We start from the raw sequence: 27,434 nt of genomic DNA on the forward strand, positions 1-27,434 counted from the left end.
TCAACAGTTAATACATGCACGTGCAAACGGGGTATTAGTATGTTGTGCTGCAAGATTTGCATATATTTTTAGAAATTTTTGGTAGCCTTCTGTGTATCGTAGAAAACCCCAACTATATGATAATGTTTGGAAAATGAAAAATAAATTTAGTATGTATGTATACATCCAATAGTCTGTCATGTGGTCACCAATTTTGGATATTCGTCGGTCAGGTGAAGCAGTCATACAGGCCGTTATATAATTGACAGGACGACATTGACAATATGGCGGTCGTTTTTTTCGCGTATTCACTACCTACCTGCTTACATACTTACCTTCTCTGCAGTGACGTGCGCAGGACTCACTGTAAAGCTAAACAAAAAATGCGACATTATAGATAGGTAGGTAATTAAATAATGACATGTATAGATTTTATACTGACGCTTGAATGGCCACAATATGTGGGAAGATAAGTAAGTTAATTTTGTTTCAATAAAAGTGTAATTAATACTGAATTTAAATTGTCACGTGCGGGAAACGCCAATGGTCAATGAAAACTATAGAACATTTTGAAAGCGCATTACATAGAGTCTAATAATATTATGTTATAGGTAGCACAACCAGAGTTGAGGCGATCAGAATACTCACACAGACGCATTGTTCACAAACAGTATGTTTCACATTTTTAAATCGGCTTTTAAAAAAGGAGGTTCTTTGTTTTGCTTTTGGAAAAAAATCGACCTAATCAAAAAAGGAACCGCCTGTAAAAGATTACTGTATTCTTCAGAAATTCACCAATACACCAATTCACCAATACACACAATCTTTCGTATCTGTGATCGCCTCAACTTTCGGTAACAGACCTTATAATATGCATGGTACAATAATACAAAAACTGATATTTTTCATTTCATATGTTTAGCATACAATAAGGGTTATTTTTATCTGAATATGTATAATTATCGAAATATTATTAATACGTGTCTCATATGAAACACAAAAAGTTAAACTTAATTCATAGTTCGGTAAATAAACAAAAGTTATTTTATTTTCATTTATTAAAATAATTTTAACTTACATTATAACATCACATTTTTGGTTTAATTTAATTAATAATGGTTAATCTAATGTCCGGTTCAAAACTGTTTCGAGACCCCCTTTTAATTCTTCTAACGAATCGATTGCGTCATCTGCGTTAACGAAAATCGCCGCTGCTCTAGATACAAGTAGTGTGTCTACTATCTTACAATATGGGAAAATGTGTTTCGAGTTACTGGTAGGTTGGAAAAACAGTCTGTTATAATAACTACTACTTACAACACAACAGTTGGAATATATTCACTATAGAAAACTAACTATACCTAGTGCTAGTGACCTAGTGTGTTGTGTACCATAACATAGCAGTGGTTTCCAAACTTTATGTTACTACGCCCCCTTTACAAAAATCTTATTTTGGCGCCTCCCCTCTTATTTCATAAAATAATACACAAATGATAAAAAAATAATTAATACAAAAAAATCGTAGTTGACAGAACAATAACAAGAATTTACTATACCTAAGTATATAATTATATATTCATTTTAATGCGATGGATGTGCTTGTTTATTATATTGGCACAAAGTTTATCAAATTGCAGATAATTCAGCAAATCCCGTTTCGCAAAAATATGATGTTACAAATGGCAACATTACTCGCATTGCTTTGCTTGACAGAGTTTTAGGTATATTCTTCATTTCGATTCAACTAAAATTGAACATGGGTCTCATTCTGAATTTTTTGTTTCAATGAAGTATCGCATGATAATTCTATCATTTTTTTTTTTACTTTTCAATAGTAGTCAATCCAAATTCATCATTTTAATCGCGCCTCCTTTTGCCCTAGTCTGCGTCTCCCCAGGGAGGCGCGCCTCTCATTTTGGAAATCGCTGACTTAGATAGTAAATGAATGAATTGAATTGAATTGACTTTCCGTTTGCTTTTCATAAAATATGAGAATAATATTTTAATTATGTGCATTTTCGGGAAATGAAAGCGGAGGTCAGATGCACTCCTGTGCATTCGTTTTGTATGCCACTGCATCACTTCAATAACACACCTAAAAGGCAATGAATGGCGTAACCGAAATGCCAATGCCGAATCGGAAGGTTAAAATATATTTTTTATTATGTATGTATGTGCAGATATATACGATTTGCAAGGATTATGTAATTATTCACACATGTCTTATTAACAATACGGTATAATGTAGCAAGCGCACACACGGGAGAACAGTGACGTCCCGTGGGGGTAAGCAGATTGAGCGTCGCTTGGGGCGGCAAATCGAGGAGAATCATTAGGTACATATATATAGAAATAGCGGGAATGGGACAACTGGACTCCGGACAATTGGACGCCGCACTGTCGTAGACACGTATACAGAATGTAGACGAGGTATTTTAATCAGTTTCTATCTACTACTTAGTAGTTGTAATTCATTTTACTCTTAACATAATGTATTCTTTATTGCGTATTGGGAATTACCATGCCTAAGGCTTTATATAAAATAAAAAAACTCTTTTTTCGTTGGAACTTAAACATATGCACGTATAAATCATTATTTACGTCTGCATATTTACATTCTCACCAACTATTAAATCATAATATAATCATTTAAATATAAATAATAATATTAAAAAAAATTGAGTAGTACCTATAAGTACCTAACGTATATTTAGTCCCGGCGCCAAATCGTCCTAGACCCAGAAATAACTACCTAAACTTAGTAATAACGGAAATATGTTTCCATTAAAAAATTCACCTCACTGGTTGGAAACAAAATGTATTAATTTAACAGGACTGTAATTTTTTTTTCTCGGGTTCGCGATGTCTAGTTTACTTCCATTGCCCTTGAACGTTACGTTCTTGATGACCAGAAATGACACGTACAGATTTGGATGATATAGTTACTGTGACTTTGCAACAAAAAAGGCCAGGAAAGTTTTTTTTTAATACCTATGTGTATTGCTAAATGGTACAAACCAAATAGAACCTCAGACTCTGGTGACTTGGGTAAGTGTCTAACTTAATTATATTATGTTTATTCGCTTTTTATACCTAAATTTAATTTTGTATGTTTTAGTGGTAGGTATCTATATATTGTTAGTAATGTATCCATCCAACACATTTCTTAGATATTGGAGTCATAAAAGGATGATAAAAATACTGTATAAAAATAGGGCGGCATTTTGTCTAGGGACGCCACAGATCAGGGTTTTGAATCAGGGTACTTTATGACGGTAAGAAACCCAAGTAAGTATAACAAAGCGTGCCGACTGCTCTAGATATTGAATGCACGTTACATTTACGTGACAAACTTTAATGCATATTATTATCAAACAAACGTAACTCTTGAAACCATCATTAAGTTTATTCCATATTTTTCCACACTCGTCATCCATAGCCTGTTATACCTACCACAATCAAGCTTCAATATTAGGTTAGGACCATACCTACCTAATTAAGATTTGATATAAATAAAAAGGATTTCAAGTTATACCCATTTATATTTTTTATAAAAATCGATGATTTTTAATATAAATAATATTAAAATATGAATTGATCAAAAATCTCTTCATTACAATATAGAAAACTTAATAAACTAAGTTTTAATAATAAGCATGACGATAAAATAATACTTAATAATAAGATGGGACCCTATTTTAAGTTTGAAGTAAATATTGTAAGTTTATCTTGTTTCCAGATGCATAACAGTTGAAATTGTAAATTATCAAAAAAATTTCTCAAATTGCAAGGCTCGTATTTTTCCGCTAGGTGCCTCTGGTAGGTAAAGACTTCGCCTTAAAGATTGCTTATGTAAAAAACTGCACATGTACCTACCTACCTAGTATTTTTTCGTGGCAAGATTAGTTTCTAAACACATTTTTAATAAGGTACTTGATTGCATTTCAACCCGAGTGACAATTAATTGGTTAGCCGATTGGAACACCTGGATTCAAATTTCATCCCATATATTGTGCACCTACTCCATCAATGTAGGCGCGAAAATGGTAATATGGATGTAATTTTGTAATTAATTACTATGGAGAGTAATGCTACTTGGGACATCTCGTGACGAAATTACGAAACAGACACTGCAATACAGTTTACTGGAAGTGGTAGTTTTACTGGAAACCAATAACAAAAATAAAAGATATTGTTTTGATTGAAAAATAAATTAATCAGGATTTGAGAACGACCGGTAAAATGAGTCTTGCTAAAATATTTTTTTACCAATGAAATGTAATTTACTCTCTCTTGACTACATATATAAAAGAAAATTTTAAACATGTGCTTCTTATCTTTTGAAAAAGCGAGTTTTGTAGTTAAATAAAAATGTATTTCACTCCAAATTATAATATTATATATTTATATCAAATCGAACCTCTTACCTTACTGCAGTGGTTTCCAAACTTTATGTTACTACGCCTCCCTTTTTAAAAAATCTAATCTTGGCGCCTCCCCCCATTTATTTCATTAAATAATACAGACACCTTTATAGCCAAAAATATACTAAACAATGAAAAAAAAACTTAATTAAGTATAAAAATAAACAAGATTTTACTAAGTGCTTTTATTATAAATTCATATTTAAATTAATTTGTTTTTCATGCGATGGATGTGCTTGTTTCTTAGCACAAAGTGCTCTTTTTCTACTAAACGGGGTTGATTTTTGGATTTCATTGCAGCAAATGCAGAAAATCCCGTTTCGCATAAAAATATGATGTTACGAATGGTATAGCAGTAGGTACCTACTTTACTTACGACTTGCATTGCTTTTCTTGACAAAGTATTATATTATTTATTTTCTTCACTTCGAATCAATCAAAATTGAAGTAGGCTTTTTGTTTCAATGAATTATCACATGATAATTCTATCAATTTTTTCCTTTTCAATAGTAGTCAATCCAAATTCATCATCGTTCATTGACAAATGGATTCTATCATGGGCCCCACATTCTGAAGCGGGCCCACCTACCTATCGCTGAGGTTAAGGGCAGTGTGATGCTTTAAAGTAGTGTTTCCTAAATTTGCAAACTGCAAACCTGTGGCTACATTTGTGTTAAACTTTTCCCGCCTCCCTTTGCAACACTCCGCGCCTCCCAGTTTGAAAATCGCTGCTCTAAAGGTTCAAATACATTATGATCACGTTATGTGCTATCACAGTAAGCTGCCGCTAAAAGGAAAAATAGGGTAATGTTTTTCTTGGTATTTAAAACGTTCATACTGATACTCCCATCCCGTAGCATATTTTGGACATTTAAACGAACATTACCACTTAACAAAATCTGTCGACATCACCAGAACAATAAGATCACGCTACATCAATACTCACATGACTCAATGAACTTTTTTATCATTTTCTACAGGCCTACACATTTTCGGCCCACATGTTTTTTGTTTTTAGTGGTTGGCACTATGTACTTACTTTCTACTTTATTCTTTTCTATAAGAATATTGTCAAAATATTATCTATGGATGCAATATCGCAAGTAATTTTAACGTACGCACATGTAGAAACTGTTAAAATTAATTGAAATTAGCATGAATAATAATTCAAAATACTAATACATTACAATTGGCACTCTTCATCATTGAATTTATAGAGATAGTGATCATTCAAAATATACTGCGGAATGAAGAAACCATAGACTAAATTTGTCGCCATACCAGCATATGACAGTACGTGACGTGATGATAATGTATTTAAACCTTTATGCGCAAATTTCATCATGAACGTTTTTGAACGCCTTCATTAGGTGGTTTATCCTGGTACTCACATTTGGCTATTAAAAAGTAGATTCGGTTTTCAAAATATAAATAAAACACCAAAATAATATAAGTAATTTATTGAATAAATTCTAATTTTAACATTAAATAAAGTAGGTATCCAAAGACGAGTGTTTCTGGTACCTACCGGACAATGACAATAATCTATAACAACCAGTATTATTTTAAGTTGGAAAGTACGCATTTTTAAGAGTAAAAAGTTTTTCAATAATCACTTTATTAGTGACTATGATCATTGTAAATATTCTAGGTATGCGCTTCATTCGCGGAGAGGTTATCAGCCACCCATGGTTTCCTACACTCCTTCACTCCTCACAATCTATCATCCATGTTGCGCACATCTTGTAGGGGGAATTTTCTCGATTCATGAAATCCACTCCTCTAGTTTCTAATGGTCATTCTACCTGTTTCTAATGCTGATTGGGTTCTTGTCCCGGTGACGGAAAAAGGAACACGGAAAAAGGTGTCTTTATCGGAGAACACAAGTAACTAAAATTTTTACAGTGGTTTCTGTGTGATTAATATCCTTCCTGCAGTGTTTTCGGGGCAATAATCAATGATTTTAAAAACCATATTCTGTTACACATATTATTATAAGCTCCTCACAGTGTCTTAACTACAATATCAAAAGAATAATACTATATAAATAGTCTCGGTGACAATGATTTTTAGATGCTTCATCTCAATCAGAAATATCGATTATTTCTTCTTTCACAACAATTATAGCATCGTCACTGTATTCATCAACAAATGATTCTCTACGTGGACTCTCCTTCTTTGATACCAAGTTTTCAATAAGTTTTTCTTCATGAGGGGTATTTCCTTTATTGCCCGGCACATAATCGAAACGGGTTAATAAAACATACGGAATTTTTAAATTACAACTTTTACACATGTTAGTATGATTTTGTTTGCGATTTCTTAATTTTAATTTGCATACAGTGCACTGAAGTAGTCCATGATCTAAATGAGTCGACCTATGAGAATTCAATATAGCTCGTTTTCCACATGTAAAATTACATTTTTCGCATGAAAACATTTTCCTTTTTTTTACATGGACTAATAGATGCTTTTCGATTGATTCTACACTCGGAGAATTGTAACTGCAATGAATGCATTGGTACAACCTTGTAATTTTACGAATGACTTGATGAGTCGACCTATGATTATTCAACATAGCTCGTCTTTCACATGTAAAATCACATTTTTCGCATGATAACATTTTCCCTTTATTTACATGGACTAATAAATGCTTTCCAATTGATTTTACACTCTGAGAACTGTAACCACAGTCATTGCATCGGTAAAACTTTGTAATCTGACGTATGGCTTGATGGTCCTCAAACGAATTGGAAATCACACTTTCAAAGTCAGCAGAAAATGGTACAAGATTCAAATGCACGTCTTCTTTGTAAGCAACTGGCATTCCGCTATCCTTTTGACATTGTACGCTCGGCACTTCGATTTCAATGAACTCAGATTCCGAGTAATACACCTCCGCTTCTGATTCATTCGGGATTTGGGTAATATTAGGCACCTCTATAGTAATAAATGAAGATTCTTCTTCCTTTTGTATATATGATGAATCGCTACCTGTGTTGTAGTCATCAATGGTTTGTTTTACAGAAAACTTTCCTGCTTTCAGTCTCCTCCCCAGACGTGAGACCTTTCTTGGCTCCATAACACTCGCCTCTGAAATCTTTAATGAAATTAATAATCAATTATACTTTGTATACAATCACATTTTATTAAACAAATTAAAAATTATTGCCATAGCGCGTATCTATGATACTGATATTATTAACCTAACATAACTTTTCTCTTATGTTCTAGATTACGGAGCATTAACTCATCAGAGTAAAGTCTGTAAAATAATGTCCACTCCATGATCATAGACACTGGTGAGTGAAAATAATAATTTACTTTTTTTAATGAAAAGAAATTATAATTTCCGTTATGATGAAGCAAATGCAAGACTATAGTATATGAGGATCATTTGTTACCCGTAGGGTCTATGCACTCGATTCAAAGACGCATACTAATTGTTCCGCACATGTTTTGACACGTGAAACTGACATTCAAAATATCATCAAGATAGCCAGTTAGGCAGATACATTGAAGGTGTTGATACAGGGACGGCCAGGGCATCGATCGCGAAGGTATATTTGGAGGTATATTTGGTCGATCGTGGATATAATAATATATGTATTGTACTATTTCTTGTTCAAACGAGTCAAAAGTACTCGACGTTCCAGTTCTTAAAATCCGCTAATTCTTATCAGCTCTTCTCTTACTTTACGTACATCATCATTACAATTTATATTTCATTTTTTATTTGCCCACATGAGTCATTCCAACAAGTTTGCCAAAAAACCAAAGATATGTATATCACTATCATAATGAAGGGGAAATGGATTTTTTTTCACTAATATGGCAAATAAAAAATATACATATTATTTGTATTTCGAGTGTATCAATTCCGTTGAACAATTAAAGGAATATGATTTTAAAAATTTTGACAATATGAGATCCGAGTGTAAAGATATGCAAAATATAATTGTTAGTCAGTATTTCAATCACAATATATCAACGTTGCTAACGGAGTTTAACGTGAGATTTAAGGATTTCTCTAAATTAAAAGATGTTGCTACATTAATGTCATTCCCATTTAATGATAGTATAAACACGAAAGAAATAGCCATAAACATAAGTATTTTATTAGTTATCGAATCTACACACCTTATCACACTTGAAGGAGAAATATTGACACTAAAATGCGATGTGGTCCTGAATAATAGAGCTTTAAGTCTTCATAATTTTTGGAGCCTAATTTGTGAAAACAAATATCCACATCTTAGTAAAGACGCAGCATATTTAAATTGCTTTTTTGGTTCTACATATCTGTGCGAATCGGCTTTCTCTTCAATGAATGCAATCAAAATGAAGCATTGCTCACCATTAACAAATGATAATTTGAGTGTGTGTTTACGTCTAGCGGTAACTTCATATGACGTACTCTTTGACAAAATTGCTGAAAATATGCAATGCAAAGTTTCGGATGAAAATATAAAATAAAATTTAAGATTTCTAATATTCGATATACAGGTAAATTGTGTAACTACGTTGAAATTACAATAAAGTTAATGTGTACTTAATTTTTTTTAGAAGTGAAATACGAGGGTGGGTCAATAAGTCCTTAGAAAAGCCGACAGGTGGCGCGACTAGTACTGTAAGCGGTTTGTTTTCATGCAGCGGCACTACCGATTCAGTATGCTGCGAAGTTTCAATCAGATTGGTCGGGTTGTTGTGTGTTTCTCGTACATTTAAAAATGCTTGTGGAAAATGGAAAAATGGAAAATGGAGAAAATTGAGTTTAGAGCTGTTATTAAACATTTTAATATAAAAGGGTTAACAGCAAAGGAAATAAAAAATGAGTTGGATTTAGTTCACGGCATATCTGCTCCTTCACTTGCAACTATTTATAACTGGTTAAATGAATTTAAACGTGGTCGTACATCAACAAAGGATGAACCACGCTCAGGACGTCCTGTAGAGGTGACTACACCAGAAATGATCAATAAAATCCACGATATGGTGTTGAGTGACCGAAGATTAAAGTTGAGTGAGATAATTGAGGTTACAGGGATCTCAAAAGGTAGCGTCATTTCTATTTTACATGACAAATTGGGCATGAAAAATATTTCTGCAAGATGGGTGCCGCGTTTGCTCACAGTCGACAATAAACGCAATAGGTTGGTGGCCTCTAAAGCCCTGTTGTCGCTCATGCAACGCAATCCGGATGAATTTTTTCGTCGCTTTGTGACTGTAGATGAAACATGGATACACCACTATACTCCCGAGACGAAAGAACAGTCAAAGCAGTGGATTGCGAAGGCAAACCATGACCAAAGAAGGCGAAAACCGTAAAATCAGCTGGTAAGGTTATGGCTACTGTATTTTGGGATGCACGTGAAATTATTTTCGTTGACTATTTGGAAAAAGGAAAAACAATAACAGGGGATTATTATGCATCTTTATTGGACCAGCTAAAAAACAAAATTGAAGAAAAACGGCCTCATTTAAACAGGAAAAAAATCCTCTTTCATCAGGACAATGCCCGTGTTCACACATGTTTACGATCAATGGCTAAAATTGAAGAATTAAAGTTCGAATTGGTCGACCACCCACCGTATTCGCCAGATTTAGCCCCCAGTGACTTTTTCCTTTTCCCAAACTTAAAAAAATGGCTAAGTGGACAACGTTTTTTTTCAAATGAAGAAGTCATCGATCGGACAAATGCTTATTTTGAGGACCTTCCGAAAACTTATTTTTCTGACGGTTTAAAAAAAATTGAGAAACGTCTTACCAAGTGTATTGAGCTCCAAGAAGATTATGTTGAGAAATAAAAAAAAAATACAAAAATAAAAACTGTTTTAATGCTTTTTTCTAAGGAATAATTGACCCACCCTCGTACATAATAATTATTTTATTGTCGTTAATTCAATTTTTTCGTATAATATGTATAAAATATCTATTTCCAAAATACATGAATACATATTTAAATTATAAAAATTGGGTTTTTATTGTTCTTGCATGATATAATTACAAGTGACATCAGTCGATCGCCATAAATAATTTTATCAACTAGTCGATCTTAGAATAAAAAAGTGTGGCCACCCCTGCTATATAGATGATGTTCGAGCCTTGCTAAAATCACACAGCAAACCTTGAACTAATGAAGAGCTGAAGGAAATGGAAATTTCCCAAGAAAATGACAATTTAGAACTTGTCCCTGTGTGAAAGTTTAGTGTCAAAATCATTAAAAAGACCATGTTCTCTCCATAATCAATGCATGTAGTTGGAAGAAAAACATGAAAATTATGATTTAGTGTGCTGTAAAGTGTGGTTGGATCCGGATTATTTGTCAATAAGCGACAAATTTTAGCCCAGGGTAAACTAGATTCTTTTTTACAAATTGGATAAAAATTACTGTTATTTTTTCAGTTTTACAAAGTTAAATTACTATGAAGTTTGATAAGATTTAGTTTGTTAATAAAATGTTTTCATATTTTAAATCCCGTACAACGTATCCCACGTGATCAAAGTGGGATACGTTGTACGGGACCGTGTCAACGCGGCTTAAAGAGTTTGGGCTAGAGATAGTTTTTGTATTGCAACACTTGATGGTGATTATGCAACATTTTAGGTATGAAAGAATTCGTACCGATATAAAAAAATATATTTTGAACATTGGTGCATTGAAACATGGAGGCTATATTTAACTCTCTATAACTATTATTTACAGCCACCACCTTTGGAAGCTGTTTTGACGTTTCAGTAATATGTATGTATGACGTAACACTATTCTTGTGATGTTTCATTAGGTGTGTACTGACTGAGCGAGCAGCCTTGCGTGCTCGCTAGGCAGCTTCATCATAGAAAATATACATAAAAGCCTCGCGAGGCAAAATGTTCAGTTAGTCAGTACGCGACTCGCCCAAGGCATACGCGCATGCCGCCTCGCCCGAGCATTACCACAACCGATCCAAAATCAATGTCGGGTTATCGATGCTCAAAGGTGCTGCGTGCGGCTGCCTCGCGTGACGTTAATTTTGTTGTGAGCTGGTTCGCGATTTTCGCGAAGCAAATGCCCCAGGCTGCTCGCTCAGTCAGTACGCCTATTCAAATATTATATACAATTATGATTCAGTGTATTTGGTTGCCGATGAACGATCACGATAGCCGAGCAGTTCACGCGATGGCTTATAATGTCGTGGTTCCCAGTTTCAGATTCTGGGTCTGGCAAATACACAATTTTTGTTTTTCAATTTGTGTTTGGAGTCAGATAATGGACCCATTAGGTTGAGCAAGTGGCTAACATCCATTTCTCGTAAAAAAAAAATCTGTTAATACAATAAATAATCTTATTAGCAATCGGATATGGTAAAAATAAATAAAAATAACAATAATTAATGCAGTCTATCCTTTCACAAACTTTCATTGTTGGTTCCAGTACACGTTGACCATGTTCAATGGATGTAGTAATAAATTAATAAACAACAAATTAATAAAAACGACAAATACAACTATCATGGTTTATCATATATTTAAAAATTTATGAATTTGACTTTTGGAAAATGTAGATTCTCAAAAAAATGTCTCAAATTGCTAGCTTCGTATTTTTCCACTAGCTGCATATAGGAGGTGGAGTATTCACCTTAAAATGCTTGCGAAGTGGGCTATAGCAGTGTGAAATTTGCCACATATTAATCTGTATTGTGAAGTCACTCTTCAGATTAAATCAAATCATGATTTAATTATTAGTCTCAGTAGATAACCTTTTATTCAACTTCATATACTTCAGGCTGAGTTCATTATTTTTAAAAATTCTTCAACTTTCGTGTGTACATAATTATTTGACATGTTTCACTTACTGGAGTATAATTGCCGAGTTCGTTTGACTCCTCGCTAATACCAAGTTTGATTTCAACCATTTTGATAAAAGCGATAAGTTGCTTTTCGAGGTTAGTGAGTTCCATTCGATTCTGGCTCAATCCTTTGCCATTTGAGCGTGAAATTCCAAGTGACTTGAGCTTGGTGTGATACTTCCAAAAGTTCCATGTCTAAAATAGATAAGAAACTCTCTTAGTAAAAGGGTTGCAATTAAGGGAACGTAAAATTGGACCAAAATCACATAAAAGTAAATATAGGTAGCTTAAAATTATCTCACATTTAAAGTGATCAATCAAACATGCAGTTTGAACAGTTGAACTGTCAAATCAAACATGTTTTTTCACATAAAAATTGATAGAATGCACATATTGTGCTGTCCATCACTCTAGTTTCAAGACCCTATTTAAAAAAATATTTACACATTTAATAATATAAAATTAACTGTAAATATACACTATACCGCTATAATATACCTAACGTTTTTGTGGTCATAGTTATCTAACCCTTTGGACAATGTCTTTCAAAACCAGGGCGAGGATTGCTAATTATTGTCAATAAATGAAAATATTTTATTATTTTTAGACACCTTACCACTCTAATTGATTCTGCAAAATCGGAATATTTAGAAAACACGTTTCGTAATTAATTTATCGTTTTGAAAAGATAATGAGGCAATTAGATATCCCGCGATGCATGTAGTGTTAAAAGTAAATGACATATCTCATTCTCGCTCTGCCATACGGGCAATCGCGCAAGCAAGAGAAATGCACGATTCGCACACGGAGTTTTGATTTTTACCAGCTATTGGAAACAATCAGTTACATCAAAATATTATTTGAACTGCATTCAACTGCGTTAGCTAACAACATGTGCTCCCCAAATCATATTATTGTGAAAATAATTCCTCATTTGTATTATAATTTATTTTAATTCCTGAAATCGAAGAATCATTTTCTGAAGTGTTTTTGGATCAAGATTTTGCCTATAAAACTCTTATACCACAACAAAAAAAAATTACAATAGTTATCATTTTCTAAACCTACCCAGTCACAAAACATAATATATCAATTGGGTTATATTACACAACACTACTATAAGAAATAAGTTGGTTGTATTAGGTTTTCTTTTTATGTTTAGTAACTAATGATTTCGGATCAGGTAGTGACATCTATCTATCTTTAATGAAATCTCTCAATTATTCCAGCCAACTCAACACATGCTAGATTTTGGTTTTACAGTCGAACTTGGTTAGTACGATCATGGAAATAGCGAGATCTCGGATGTAATGAGGAAACATTTGTTGAGATATTAGTTTATGATTTTCTCCATACGTTTATTCACTTTTATAACGAGCTACTTCTCAGGTATACCGAGCAAAACTGTTAATGTGTCGGTCGTTTAAAAACAACATTTTTGACCGTAAGCAATAAAATCCGACCGGGCAGTTATCTAGACCGATGCCGCCGGCATGGGATTACGTTTATGATACTAGTTAAGAGCGTACTTCAGTGAAACGGCAAATAATTTTCAACAGTAGGTGCGACGAAATTTCTCACTAGTCGCCAATCGGAGACCGACCATCGAGGTGTCCGTACGTCGATTTGTTTTGTCATGGCATCGGATGAAAATATTCTTAAATCGTGTAAAGATGACTACAAAACTTTACGTATGTACTTAAAAAAGAAAACATGTCAATGAATATCCTATTATTATTATTAGTAATATAACAATAAACATAACATTAAATGGACGCATGTTGGATTTTTATGAGAAATTATATTTCGTTCGGTAAGTGTCATTTGCACAATCCGCGCATTGCCTAGCCACGATCTTTTTAGACCATGCCTCAACTGTATAGCCTTAAGTGTCTAAGTACCTAATTGGTGTTTTCGCCGACACAATTCAAAAAGTAACCACGCATATGGTTGAAATTGCATGTAAAAAACCAGTACTGGCGGCTCAGCACTAATTCATTACAATAAACAACTTCTTTTGTAGTTTCTGAATGCTATGCTTGTTTCGGGGATTTTTACGATGGTTTTCAGATGTTTTATGTTCTTATGCTTAAATAGAACGTGGCGCGAAAAATGTTATATAACGATATAATGACTAATGCTTATAATGAACAAATTCAGTCGGTCCCATCTTCCTCGTAATAACCAAGTTCGACTGTATTTAAGTTCCACATTGAATAAAAATTGCACATCACAGTACAGTAGAACCTCGTTATAATGGACTAATGCAGGTGAGATGTCCGTAAAATCGAAAGTCCGTTATATAACAAAATCCTGTTTATTCGTCTTCGGATAATTTAACCTGATACAGTTGTCGGGTGACTTAATTTTTGATGTCGACACGCTTACTTTCGGTAATTTTGCTTTGAAAAAGGAATCAAGTTTTGTTTATACTTTTAAAGTCTGCTGTTTTTTTTTATAATCAAATCTCTAAAATTACGAAAATGTGTGTAATGTTGAATTTCGCTATCTGACGAATAGTCAATAAATGTTATTAGATCGTCGAGATGTGATCTTATCACTGATAACGTTGTTTTTGGCCATGTTGTTTCTTCCTCCTCCCTATCTTCACTTCCATCCTCATTTTCAAAATCATAACTTCATCTGCTATTTCACTTTCAGTCATGATGTGATACCCAGAGTCCACTTCATCGACTTGTAACCATTGTAAACTTATTGAATGGAGTAATAAATGCATTCATTGACTTTGAGTAAAGCTGCGTTGACACGATCCGAGTACACTTGGTCCGAGTGTACTCGGATCGTGTTAACGTGGCTTAACAAATTAAACTGCTGTGCAGCTGTGTGAATTAGCGGCCAGCATCACAAACAGTGCTACATCCACTCTACGAGCAAGACGGCATTATGACTCGAATTAAAGTGAAAGAGGTATGACGTGATTATCATGTGCAGAACATTGTTTACAAGCGGTGACACTTGGATTTAAACATGTATGTTAACAATTTCACATTTGGCCTGATATTTTGCCCGTTATATCGAGGTTCTACTGTACACTCAAAGTAATTAAGCAAATTGGTGGTGGTGTTACAAGTTACAATACACCATATTATTATCTATTATTAAAAAAACCATGTACCTACCCACTAACCTTATTTAATGCAAATATAAGTCACATGAAAAAGGATGCATGTACCTAAGTAAGTATTAATATGTCAATCAGGAAAAACACTGAAGAAGAACCAAATTCCTGTAAATATAACTATCCAACTGAGCATTTTTCTGCATGAAAATAATTTGTCTTTCAAACAAGCACTCTTCGCCTCGATATTTTGCTACGTAACCAAAAATAGGTACTCAAGCTGGCAATAAACTACATCAGGTATCGCCCGTAATATACAAATAGAATGTATTGACTATTGCTATCTAATCCTAGAGTAACAAGTTATGAGTAACGCATCAAGACTGCAGCACCTATGAAGTCATATTTAATTAGTAACAGCAGTCTCTAGCTATTCTCCCCTGTAAACCAATTGAATAGCAATAATGCATTATGCACCTAACTGGTACCGTAATAGCAATAATATACATGTAAAATGAGTATTTAAATTTGTTGTTGGGCCCATCTTTATACATCTTCCACAGAGCTCACCTTAACCCACTCCTTCCAAGTTTTTTCGCATCCCCCATAATTGCAATTCAAAATATCGGCCATACTCTGCCAAGATTCCTCTGACATTATCATCGGTCCATTTGTTGTACATAGTTCGTGGAAATCAATATTCTTCTCAATAAACATCAACATAGCCGTTTGTTGAGTTCTTGTTACTCTCACTGCTTTTTTCATGACTCAGCTTTGGCTGTCTTTCCGTCAAATTTTGTCCAATTCCAACGCTTTCGTCTCCAGTTTACAGCCTTCACAGCTTCTAAAAACGATGACGCCGTCCGGGTTCGATTTGCCGCTGTCAATCAGCTGCTGTCAGTTCGGCCCAAAGACAACAATATTTAATTCAACCATGCTAAAGTGTTCCCAACCGTACAACTAATATTCAACTGGTCTGATCCTCCTTCTTCAAAAATATATTGGTGGTGACTAATTTGATAGAAAATATTTTTAGTATGGCAAAATACCATAATACTGAAAATCGGAAAGATTATAAAAAAATAAATCGTAATGTGACATAAAAAATTGAGGTTACCAACTTTGAAACTAAGCGCTTGGCCGTAGTAATTTTTTTGCGATCCGAGTATCACCTTTCGACATCTTCAGACACCACCAACCCTTGGTCGATAATATAATTTGATTATATATTGGATAATATATAAGGATACTAAGTTTAAAAATGACTTTTCGGTTCATATGGTGTGAATGGTTACTGGCGAAATGGTACTCGTACCTGAAATGTAGGTGTAGAGTATACGCTTCATAACTTTGCACCCTGGCTCTAGGATGGAAATGATGTAATATATTCTAAAAATATTTTATTTTTATTATATTTATATTTTTTTTATTATGTGTGTTAAAAATTATTGAAATGTAAACTTTAGTACTACATATTATATTAATACAAGTGAATATCATTTGATATAATTTTATGCGACGTAATAAGGCAAAGAGGCGTATCAGTGTAGTAAAAAGTGCAAAGTTATAAAACGTATACCTACTTTACATCACTTCGCTCTATCTACCTATGCTTTGCAAAGATAATACCACAAATTCACGAGATGCGCGCGGTAAGCTCATGATGGGTTGAGACACCCGCTGCTCGCTCGTTTCCCGCGTCGGCGCCCGTCCATTCAGTGCGGACATCTGTATGCGCGCAGTATGGGAAGAGCATGTGCGATCTTGCCTGCGCCAAGCTAGACGCGCCAAACCACACGGGTGTTCGCACGCATTGTCTACGGACATGTAGAGACCTGTTCATACGTTTGAGTTGCCCGCACCGTCGCCGCGCCACGCCCGCCAAGCCACTACGTCCGAGCACTAAAAGTCTCACTTATCCAACTTCAAGGAAAATCGTTGATTTTCATACCTACATTTTTCTAAAACATAGAAATATGTATCTACTGAATTTTGATCGATTTGTCTGGCAACACTGCATATAGTTACCATTTGTAACAAGGCGCTTAAAATGTTGAGCTTCGTCATGCGTAGTTTTCGGATGTTACGGTATTAAAACTTTTATTTAATTCTTTAGTTCGAAGCAGACTTGAGAGTGGGTCTATTGTTTGGGCACCGCATCAGTTGAAGTATGGCCTTATGGTGGAGACGGTTCAGAAGAAATTCTTGATACTCCTTTACTTGAGGTTGTATGGATACTATCCATAGCTTTATCCAACTGACTTTCTCTTAGGCATGCTTACATACTGCAGTCTGCAATTTAGAAGAAATCTTTATTTAGCTATGTATTTTTTTCGACTTATACGAGGTATAAATGAGAACTCTGCCATTCTGGGCAGTGTTGACCTGTGTGTCCCTGATAACTATCTTAGAAATAGAGAGCATCAGTTGTTTATACTCCCAAGGTGCAGAACCAACCTGCCACTGGCAGTGCCAATTGGTAGGGTGATAACTATGTTCAACGAAATTGCTTCGGGTTTTGATATATTCCACCTACATGAGATGAGTATAGGTGGACGTTGTTTTATAAATTCTTAAAATAGGGTCTGCTTAACTCATCCGGTGTACTTGTACCTATCTAATTTATATTTTTTGTATAACTTTTATTATTTATACTGTTTAATAACTTAATACTGATATATCTCTTTTTTTATGTAATATTGTTTTATATTTCTTTGATTCTAAATACCATGTTGTGAACGACTTAAATATAAAATGTCCACAATATGTTAAAAATAAATAAATTGAATAATAAGAAAACAGATTTAGATTTAGATTAGGAAAATGGGAACTTTTCTCTGTCCACTGTATTCCAAAAGACCTCTGATATTAAGGGGGGACATGCTCGTCGAAGGTCAAAATTGAGTTTTTATTGTATTTTCAAACCATGATCCTGGACACTCCTTAAACGTTGTAGATAATCTATTTATATAATTTTGAAGCCTTATTATCCTTTATAGTTATTTTAAACATTTGATGACTGCATAAAGTATTTTTGTTACATAAAATAGTATTCTTTTAAACCTCTCGCTCTAATGCTTTAGAATATAGTCATATTTCGCTACATAACTGTGCAGTGGTGTTAAGATTTTTTACGTTTATTAATTTTTAAGCGCATTTATGAAACCATTAGTATAATTTATTACGAGATATTTTTTGTAAAATATTCACGATAAAAAATTATATTGATAATCTCTTTGATCCCAAATTTGACAAGAATTAGGCATTTTTTATTATTCAAAAAATCGGCAAGATTAACACATTTGAAGATGATTCTAAAGATACTTATTATAAGCTATGTCTTTGACCATTCAAGTGTGATAAACATCTTATGAATAATGATTGCTTTATAATAATTACTGACCTAAGAATAAGGTAGTGTTTTTTTGAAATACGCCATTTCTTTTGTCATTCCCCAGTAGTTAAGCTGCAACATACGGCCGTAGCCATAAATTGACAAACTATAATTAAAGTAGGGAGTAAAATGATATTGACGCGCGTGTTTGAACATGAACCGTTTAAAAAAAATTAAAAAAAAATCGGTTAGGTAATAACTGCTAACTGTGCGGTGTCTGATATATCTGTTGACTCGTCAAATTGTAGCGAGAACCAGTCACATATTTCCAAGGCAGTCTTTAACTGAGTTTGTATGTCTGTTGAAATTGCACGCATTCTTCTTGTGACGGTGTTATTTGACAACTGTAAGTCTTGTATTGCTGAGACAATCTCACGCTTGTTAGAAAATCCATCAAACAAACAATCGGCACCAGTCAAAAATAGTTTTTTTAAACAACTCACCATCAATGAAAGGTTTCTTCATTTTTGCGAGCATGTGATAAATTTTGAAAGAAGCAATGGTGGCCTTTTTAGAATTTTCCACATGTCTAGTGAAAACAGTCTGTTGTGGAGTTAGACTTGATTTTAGTTGACATATTTTTTTCTTTCTTACTTTAGATTTAAGTGAATAATTCACATCAAACGTGGCATGAATTGTCTGAAAGTGTCGTTCAACATTATGTTTTTTCGGCACTGCAATACTACGACCACACAACAGACGCATTTATTTTTCACATTAAAGAAACAATTTGATTCCTCCCAGTCAGTGTTAAAATTATAGGTTCGTTGTCTTTTACTCGGTCCACTCATTTTAGAACTATATAGAAGGAATATCAAAACTCCTAATTCGTGTTTCGTCAGATGAAGATGTCTCCTAGCTAACTGTCGCGACCCGAACGGGGCAGCAATCGCAATCACAATGACAACAACGCGGTTCCAGGCGGGGAATGCTATTTGCACATCACTCCTTGTTCACGATGAAAACCCGAACTGAGCCGATGATCGCCAAAGCAATCGGGACGGTACGAGCACGTGACTACTGTCACGTGCTTCAGCGTTCATCGGGTCATTCCATGGCGTTCGTTCACTTCGAGTTTTCTGCGTGTGTTAGGCTAGCGTGAAAATTCTGTCTCTGTCGAATAGTGGCGAGCACATATATTTAATATGAGCATATCCCTGATTTGACGCTGAACACGACCGGACGCGCGCGGGCTACTACGGACACTCTACCCGTGCCCGTGCCCGTCCCCGTGCCCGTCCCCGCGCCTATTCCGCGTTGTACACGCCCCATGACTACGGCCAAGCACTAAGCATAACAATAACTAATAATATTAATTTATTATAAACAATGATGATATTAATGGGTAAAATGGCGCTCTGGGGTAGATTTACAATGCTTTGTCAATTTAGAAGTGTCACATCAAAAACGGGCGTGCGTAAATCATTTCAAATTTATTATTATAATAATCATCAGTTAATTTACAAATATGGAAAAACACAAATATCAGTAGATTTCTTGAAATTCGAAAAAAAATCAAAAATTTAGTACCTGCCTAATTGGCAAAAAATATCAGTTGATCTACTGAAATTTCAGTAGACATTGCAACACTGAAACACAATTGCGACCTTAGTGCTCGTCCGTGGTGGTTTGGCGGGCGCGGGGCGGCGGCGGGGCGGGCAACTCAAACGTATGAAGACGTCTCGACGTGTCCGTAGACAATGCGCGGGGACGGGTGTTCGCGCGTGTTGTTTTGGCGCGTGAAGCTTGGCGCAGACAAGATCGTACATGCGGCGGGCTCTTCCCATACTGCGCGCATAGAGATGTCCGCACTGAATGGACGGGCGCCGACGCGGGAAACGAGCGAGCAGCGGGTGTCTCAAACCATCATGAGCTTACCGCGCGCGTCAGGTGCATTTGTGGTATTATCTTCGCAAAGCATAGATAGTGCGAAGTGATGTAAAATAGGTATATTATAATTTTGCACTTTTTACAATATGTTTAAATTTCAATAATTCTTAACACACATACTTATAATATTGTATACTTATCTTACTTATATTTATAAAGGTACTTAAAAAATGATTTTTTTTTGTATATAATTATTCAATATTCTTTCTCATTTATCTCTTTATCTAATTTCTCTGTATTTTATGTTCTTCTTGCTTTATATATTGTTAGGCTTAACTATATTATAATTTATATGGAAACTTTGCTGGTTGCAATATCTTTTTTCTAGTCTATTTTATACATATTTGTAATCTATGTAAATGTTTGTTTTCCTTAATAAAAAAATATAAACACAATAAAAATTAAATTAAAAATTAATATTAAGTAGGTACGTCATTTCCATCCTAGAGCCGGGGTGCAAAGTTATGAAGCGTATACTCTACACCTACATTCATTCACACCTTAAGAACCCAAAAGTCATTTTTAAACTAAGTTTCCTTATAATTATATTATCCAATATATTATCAAAATATAATATCAACCAAGGGTACTTTATGGAATTTAAATTTAAATTAATAAAAATATAAATTTACCAAATAAACAGGAATTAACTGTATTAGATGACAGTATGTATTCACCATTGGTAGTGTTTGAAGATGCCGAAAGGCGATATTCGGATCGCAAAAAATGGCTCAAAAAGAATAGTAAAAACATTAAGTCAATTAGAATATACTTAATCAAATATTTGCTCATGTTACTCTTATTAGAAAAATTTGTCTGGTTGCTCCCGCAGTTTCTTGTATAAGTTATAAAATTCTTCTGTTAAAGTGCTTTCCATATTGATTTCATTGTCCCCATATTTTGCTGCAAAGTTTTGCCATTTTAAATAGGAGTTTTCCAGTAAAAACTTTTCTGTGTTTATGGTTTCCTATCCCTGATTTGACGCTGTACACGACCGGACGCGCGCGGGCTACTACGGACACTCTACCCGTGCCCGTCCTCGCGCCTATTCCGCGTATTACACGCCCCATGACTACGGCCAAGCGCTTAGTGCTCGTCCGTGGTGGTTAGGCGGGCGCGGGGCGGCGGCGGGGCGGGCAACTCAAACGTATGAACACGTCTCGACGTGTCCGTAGACAATGCGCGGGGACGGGTGTTCGCGCGTGTTGTTTTGGCGCGTCTAGCTCAACGCAGGCAAGATCGTACATGCGGCGGGCTCTTCCCATACTGCGCGCATAGAGGTGTCCGCACTGAATGGACGGGCACCGACGCGGGAAACGAGCGAGTTGCGGGTGTCTCAAACCATCATGAGCTTACCGCGTGCGTCTGGTGTATTTATGGTATTATTTTCACAAAGCATAGATAGTGCGAAGTGATGTAAAGTAGGTATACGTTTTATAACGTTGCACTTTTCACTACACTGATACGCCTCTTTGCCTTATTACGTCGCATAAAATTATATCAAATATATATAAAAATTATATATTCACTTGTATTAATATAATATGTAGTACTAAATAAATATATATTATGTAAAAATAATATCTTTAAATTTCAATAATTCTTAACGCACATATAATATTGTATACTTATTTTACTTATAGTTATAAAGGTAGGTACATAAAAAAATGTTTTTTTTTTGTCTATAATTATTCAATATTCTTTCTCATTTATCTCTTTATCTAATTTCTCTGTATTTAAATTTTAATATGATTAACTATAATTATTATAATTTATATGGAAACTTTGCTTGTTGCAATATCTTTTTCTAGTCTATTTTATACATATTTGTAGTCTATGTAACTGTTTGTTTTCCTTAATAAAAAAATATAAACATAATAAAAATAAAATATATTAAGTAGGTACATCATTTCCATCCTAGAGCCGGGGTGCAAAGTTATGAAGCGTACATTCTACACCTACATTCACACCATATGAACCGAAAAGTCTTTTTTAAACTTTAACTTACATATTATCCAATATATAATCAAATTATAAAATCGACCAAGGGTACTTGATGGAATTTGAATTTAAATTCATAAATAAAAATTTACCAAATAAACAGGAATTAACTGTATCAGATGACAGTGTATATTCACCATTGGTGGTGTTTGAAGATGCCAAAAGGCGATAGTCGGATCGCAAAAAAATACTCAAAAAGAATAGATAAAAACTTAGATCAATTAGAATATACCTAATCAAATATTTTCTCATGTTACTCTTTTTCGAAAAACTTGTCTGGTTGTTCCCGCAGTTTCTTGTATAAGTTATAAAATTCTTCTGCTAAATTAGTGCTTTCCATATTGATTTCATTGGCCCCATATTTTGGTGCAAAGTTTTGCCATTTCAAATAGGAGTTTTCCAGTAAAAACTTTTCTGTGTTTATGGTTTCCTATCCCTGATTTGACGCTGAACACGACTGGACGCGCGCGGGCTACTACGGACACTCTACCCGTGCCCGTCCCCGCGCCAATTCCGCGTCGAAGACGCCCCATGACTACGGCCAAGCGCTTAGACTAATTATTTACCTTTATTTTTGGCGCGACTGTAATTATTCTGTGCTTACCAGTGTTGCCATCTTATAACAATGGAATTATACAGGTATATTATAATGGTACAGAGCCTCCAAAATTATAGTATTTGGGGGGAAATATAGTACGCGTTGTCATCTGTTTGTTTGTTTTGCAAAAACCCCTTTTTATTTAGGTACCTACTTCTTGCCACCAAAAATGCTTACCGAAGAAATTAAGAAATTTTATTTTAAGCCAAAGTCAAGGGATTTTTTTACGTTTTTCGAGCAATTTTTTTCGAAGTTATCCAAATCATCTTATATTGTGAAATTATAGTACTTTACACCAATTTATCGGACGGAAATATCGAAATTTTAGTACTTTTATCATATTTATTCCAATATTCCAAATTATAGTATTTTGGGCGTACTATACCTGTTCTATATCATACATAGTACGTACCGTACTATAATTATAGTACAATGCTATAATTTTAATTCCGCGAAAAATGTAAAATACTATAATTTTACGCCAAATATACCAAAATACTATAATTTTAACGGATTCAAGACGAAAAATGTTCCTGTACTATATATTTTTTAGAAATACTATAATTTTTACGCCTTCGTTTTATAATTAGCATAGAAAAAGATGGCAGCACTGGCCCTTGGTTAAAGGCAGAGACCAGTGCTGCCAACCGTACTATAATTTTGGTCCGCGTACTATGTACGATATAAAATAGGTATAGTACGCCCAAAATACTATAATTTTGAAAATCGTACTATAATTTAATATAAAAGTACTATAATTTTGCATTTGCCATTTCGCAATCGAGTGGTCTTCGAAAATTTGGAAATCTGCGGCCCGCGGCGAAATATTTTTCCTAAAAAAAACAAGCCGACTAATGAAAAATAGGGAACATGCGGCCCGCGGCGAAATATTTCTCCTAATAAAAACGAGCCGACTATGAAAATTGGGAAAATTTTCATTTTCAACAGATGACAACGCGTACTATATTTTATCCCCAAATACTATAATTTTGGTGGCTCTGTACTATAATTCCACTTTCAAAATATGGCAACACTGGCTATAGACTAATATACTTTTAGTTAGTGCTCGGACGTGGTGGATTGGCGGGCACGGGGCGGCGGCGGTGCGGGCAACTCAAACGTATGTACACGTCTCGACGTGTCCGTAGACAATGCGCGGGGACGGGTGTTCGCGCGTGTTGTTTTGGCGCGTGTAGCTTGGCGCAGACAAGATCGTACATGCGGCGGGCTCTTCCCATACTGCGCGCATAGAGATGTCCGCACTGAATGGACGGGCGCCAACGCGGGAAACGAGCGAGCAGCGGGTGTCTCAAACCATCATGAGCTTACCGCGCGCGTCAGGTGCATTTGTGGTATTATCTTCGCAAAGCATAGATAGTGCGAAGTGATGTAAAATAGGTATATTATAATTTTGCACTTTTTACTATATAAATAATATTAAGTATATGTAAAAATAATATGTTTAAATTTCAATAATTCTTAACACACATACTTATAATATTGTATACTTATCTTACTTATATTTATAAAGGTACTTAAAAAATGTTTTTTTTTGTATATAATTATTCAATATTCTTTCTCATTTATCTCTTTATCTAATTTCTCTGTATTTTATGTTCTTCTTGCTTTATATATTGTTAGGCTTAACTATATTATAATTTATATGGAAACTTTGCTGGTTGCAATATCTTTTTTCTAGTCTATTTTATACATATTTGTAATCTATGTAAATATTTGTTTTCCTTAATAAAAAAATATAAACACAATAAAAATTAAATATATTAAGTAGGTACGTCGTTTCCATCCTAGAGCCGGGGTGCAAAGTTATGAAGCGTATACTCTACACCTACATTCATTCACACCTTAAGAACCCAAAAGTCATTTTTAAACTAAGTTTCCTTATAATTATATTATCCAATATATTATCAAAATATAATATCAACCAAGGGTACTTGATGGAATTTAAATTTAAATTAATAAAAATATAAATTTACCAAATAAACAGGAATTAACTGTATTAGATGACAGTGTGTATTCACCATTGGTAGTGTTTGAAGATGCCGAAAGGCGATATTCGGATCCCAAAAAATGGCTCAAAAAGAATACGTTAAAGTGCCCACCACCACCCGTCATATATGCACAACCGTGGATATGCAAGGCCGCTTTCTATGACGCTTTAAACGTGTCTGAAAGAAGTGATTTTAAGTGCTCATTCCGTCCCGAGACGGAGCCGCACGGGACTGATGCTGCAACCATGCACCGTAGTGCTTAAAGAAGAAAGTTAAGAAAGAAAATTTTTTGTTTTTTGGACTGACTCTGCTGTCCGCTGACGTTAAGCGCCTTGTATACCCGCACACTGAGTGTCACGAATTGAAATGGATGAGTCTACAGAAGAGTCAAGACTATCCCGCTCCCCATACGACGCTGCAAATTTCTCAAATGCCGCAAAGTTGGCCTCGGTTGCTACCAGATCTCCATGACCAATTGGGCCCGTGTGAGGACGGACCCTGGCAAACAGCTCCGCTTGTTCGAATTCCATAAGCGGGCAATCCCAGAGGATGTGTTCAACATCTTGGTGGTCATGCCCGCAGGTACAACCTGGCCCATCTACTATCAAGCCAAACTCGTGGAGTCTGGCGGCGAAGTTGCCATGGCCGGTGAGAAACTGGCTAATCCAGTGCGAAGGTTGGAGTCTTCTAGTTTGGTGCCTGCAGAATACGTCTGGAAAAAAACGGTAAGTGTGCCGCCCCTTGGGGGAGGCGGTCCACCTCGCCTGCCATGTCGCAAATGCGGTCTTGTACACAATGTCACTTACAGTCTTCCTGTAAGGAACGTCCTCGGATCTCTGCGGTGGTGTCAGATGGACACCGGCGAGTGTTGTGCTGATCCCCCTCAAGAGGAGGGTGATCGATCCTCTGACTTGGACGTGCAGATCGAGGGGTAGCACTCCCGCGAGTACGGCAAGCGCGTCAGTAGAAGTTGTGCGGTAGGCTTTGGTAAGCGAGATCAGCGCAAGTCGCTGCCCGCTTAGTAGTGCGCGTCTCACGAGAGTTAAGGAGTTTACTCGGGAATGCCAAATGCTGGAGGCGTAACCGGCAATTCCCATGAAAATTGCGCCGTATGCAACCTTAAGGGCTCTAGGCTTAAGTCCCCAATTGCTGCCTGCCATTCGGGCCATTCTCTGATAGGCCGAATTGGCCTTAGAGACGGCCGTCTTGGCATGGTGAACGAAAGACAGCTTGTCATCAAGAATTTCTCCCAGATACGTAACCCTTTCGGAGAAACGCACTGAGGTCTGGCCAAAACGAACCGTGGGTGGCCGTCGAGTTATGTTGACCCGAGAACTACCCCTGAGGAGGACAGCTTCCGTCTTGCTCGGGGCAAAGGTCAGCTTGTTCAGCAACCCCCAATTAAGTATTCTGCCCAAGGCGTCCGTGGCTGCACGCTCAAGTGCCGGTCGGCTCGTCGCCCCAACAAGCAGGAGCAAGTCGTCGGCGTACGCAACGAGCGTGCAGCCCGGAGGCAGTGGCAGGGACAGAACGTCGTCAAACAGTATGTTCCACAAAAGGGGACCCAGGACGGAGCCTTGGAGACACCCCATGGTGGTCCTCCTGTGAATCTCCCCGGGGATCTGTTTCAGCCGAAGCTTTGCCAGAACCAAGGGCCACCACGCAGTATCAAACGCGCCCGCGATGTCGAGAAAAATCCCGGCAACGAGGTCCTTGCCAGAGCTCTCCACAAAGTCGATCACAAAGCGAATCGCATCCTCGGTGGACTTTCCGGGTCTAAACCCAAATTGTCTTTGCGAGATTGGACAGTTTTCCGACAGGTGGGACTCAATCCTGCTGTTTATCAATCTTTCCAATATCTTCCCGAAGACGTCTATACGCTTTCGGGTCACAAGGAGGGCGACTGCCGGCTTTGGGGATCACCGTGAGGTGACCCTTCTTCCAGCAGTCGGGGAATATGCCACTACTCATGCATTCTTTGTAGAGTTGCGTGATCTCGTGTGAGGCAAGAGACCACGCCCTTCTCGCTAGCGCGTTATCTATGCAGTCAAGCCCCGGGGCTTTGCCGGCCGGGAGGCTGGCAAACAGGATCCCTAGTTCGGACATGGTAGTGGCTGCGGATCGCGGAGTGTTTAAGGGGAGCAGCGCATAGACGCGAAGCCGCTGAAATCGGTCGTTGTCAATGTCGAGCGACTCGTTGTCCTACGGGATAAGAGCATCCAACAGGACTG

The 27,434-nt window shown here is 36.0% G+C and overlaps 1 protein-coding gene across 1 annotated transcript; it reads right to left on the bottom strand.

Annotated features, from left to right (window-relative positions):
* Positions 1 to 5,850: 5,850 nt before the first annotated feature.
* On the bottom strand, positions 5,851 to 16,206 carry LOC147067459 (uncharacterized). Its single transcript, XM_085954105.1, has 3 exons — positions 15,882 to 16,206; positions 12,239 to 12,427; positions 5,851 to 7,503 (listed from the first exon to the last, which is right to left on the bottom strand). The coding sequence occupies exons 1-3, from the start codon at positions 16,074 to 16,076 to the stop codon at positions 6,487 to 6,489; spliced, it is 1,401 nt and encodes a 466-aa protein (XP_085810231.1). The 5' UTR covers positions 16,077 to 16,206; the 3' UTR covers positions 5,851 to 6,486.
* Between the last annotated feature and the right edge of the window lie 11,228 nt (positions 16,207 to 27,434).

The sequence above is a fragment of the Rhyacophila brunnea genome, unplaced genomic scaffold, assembly GCF_057557595.1.
Source record: "Rhyacophila brunnea isolate RB1 unplaced genomic scaffold, BYU_Rbru_1.0 scaffold_4, whole genome shotgun sequence".
Classification (NCBI taxonomy): domain Eukaryota; kingdom Metazoa; phylum Arthropoda; class Insecta; order Trichoptera; family Rhyacophilidae; genus Rhyacophila; species Rhyacophila brunnea.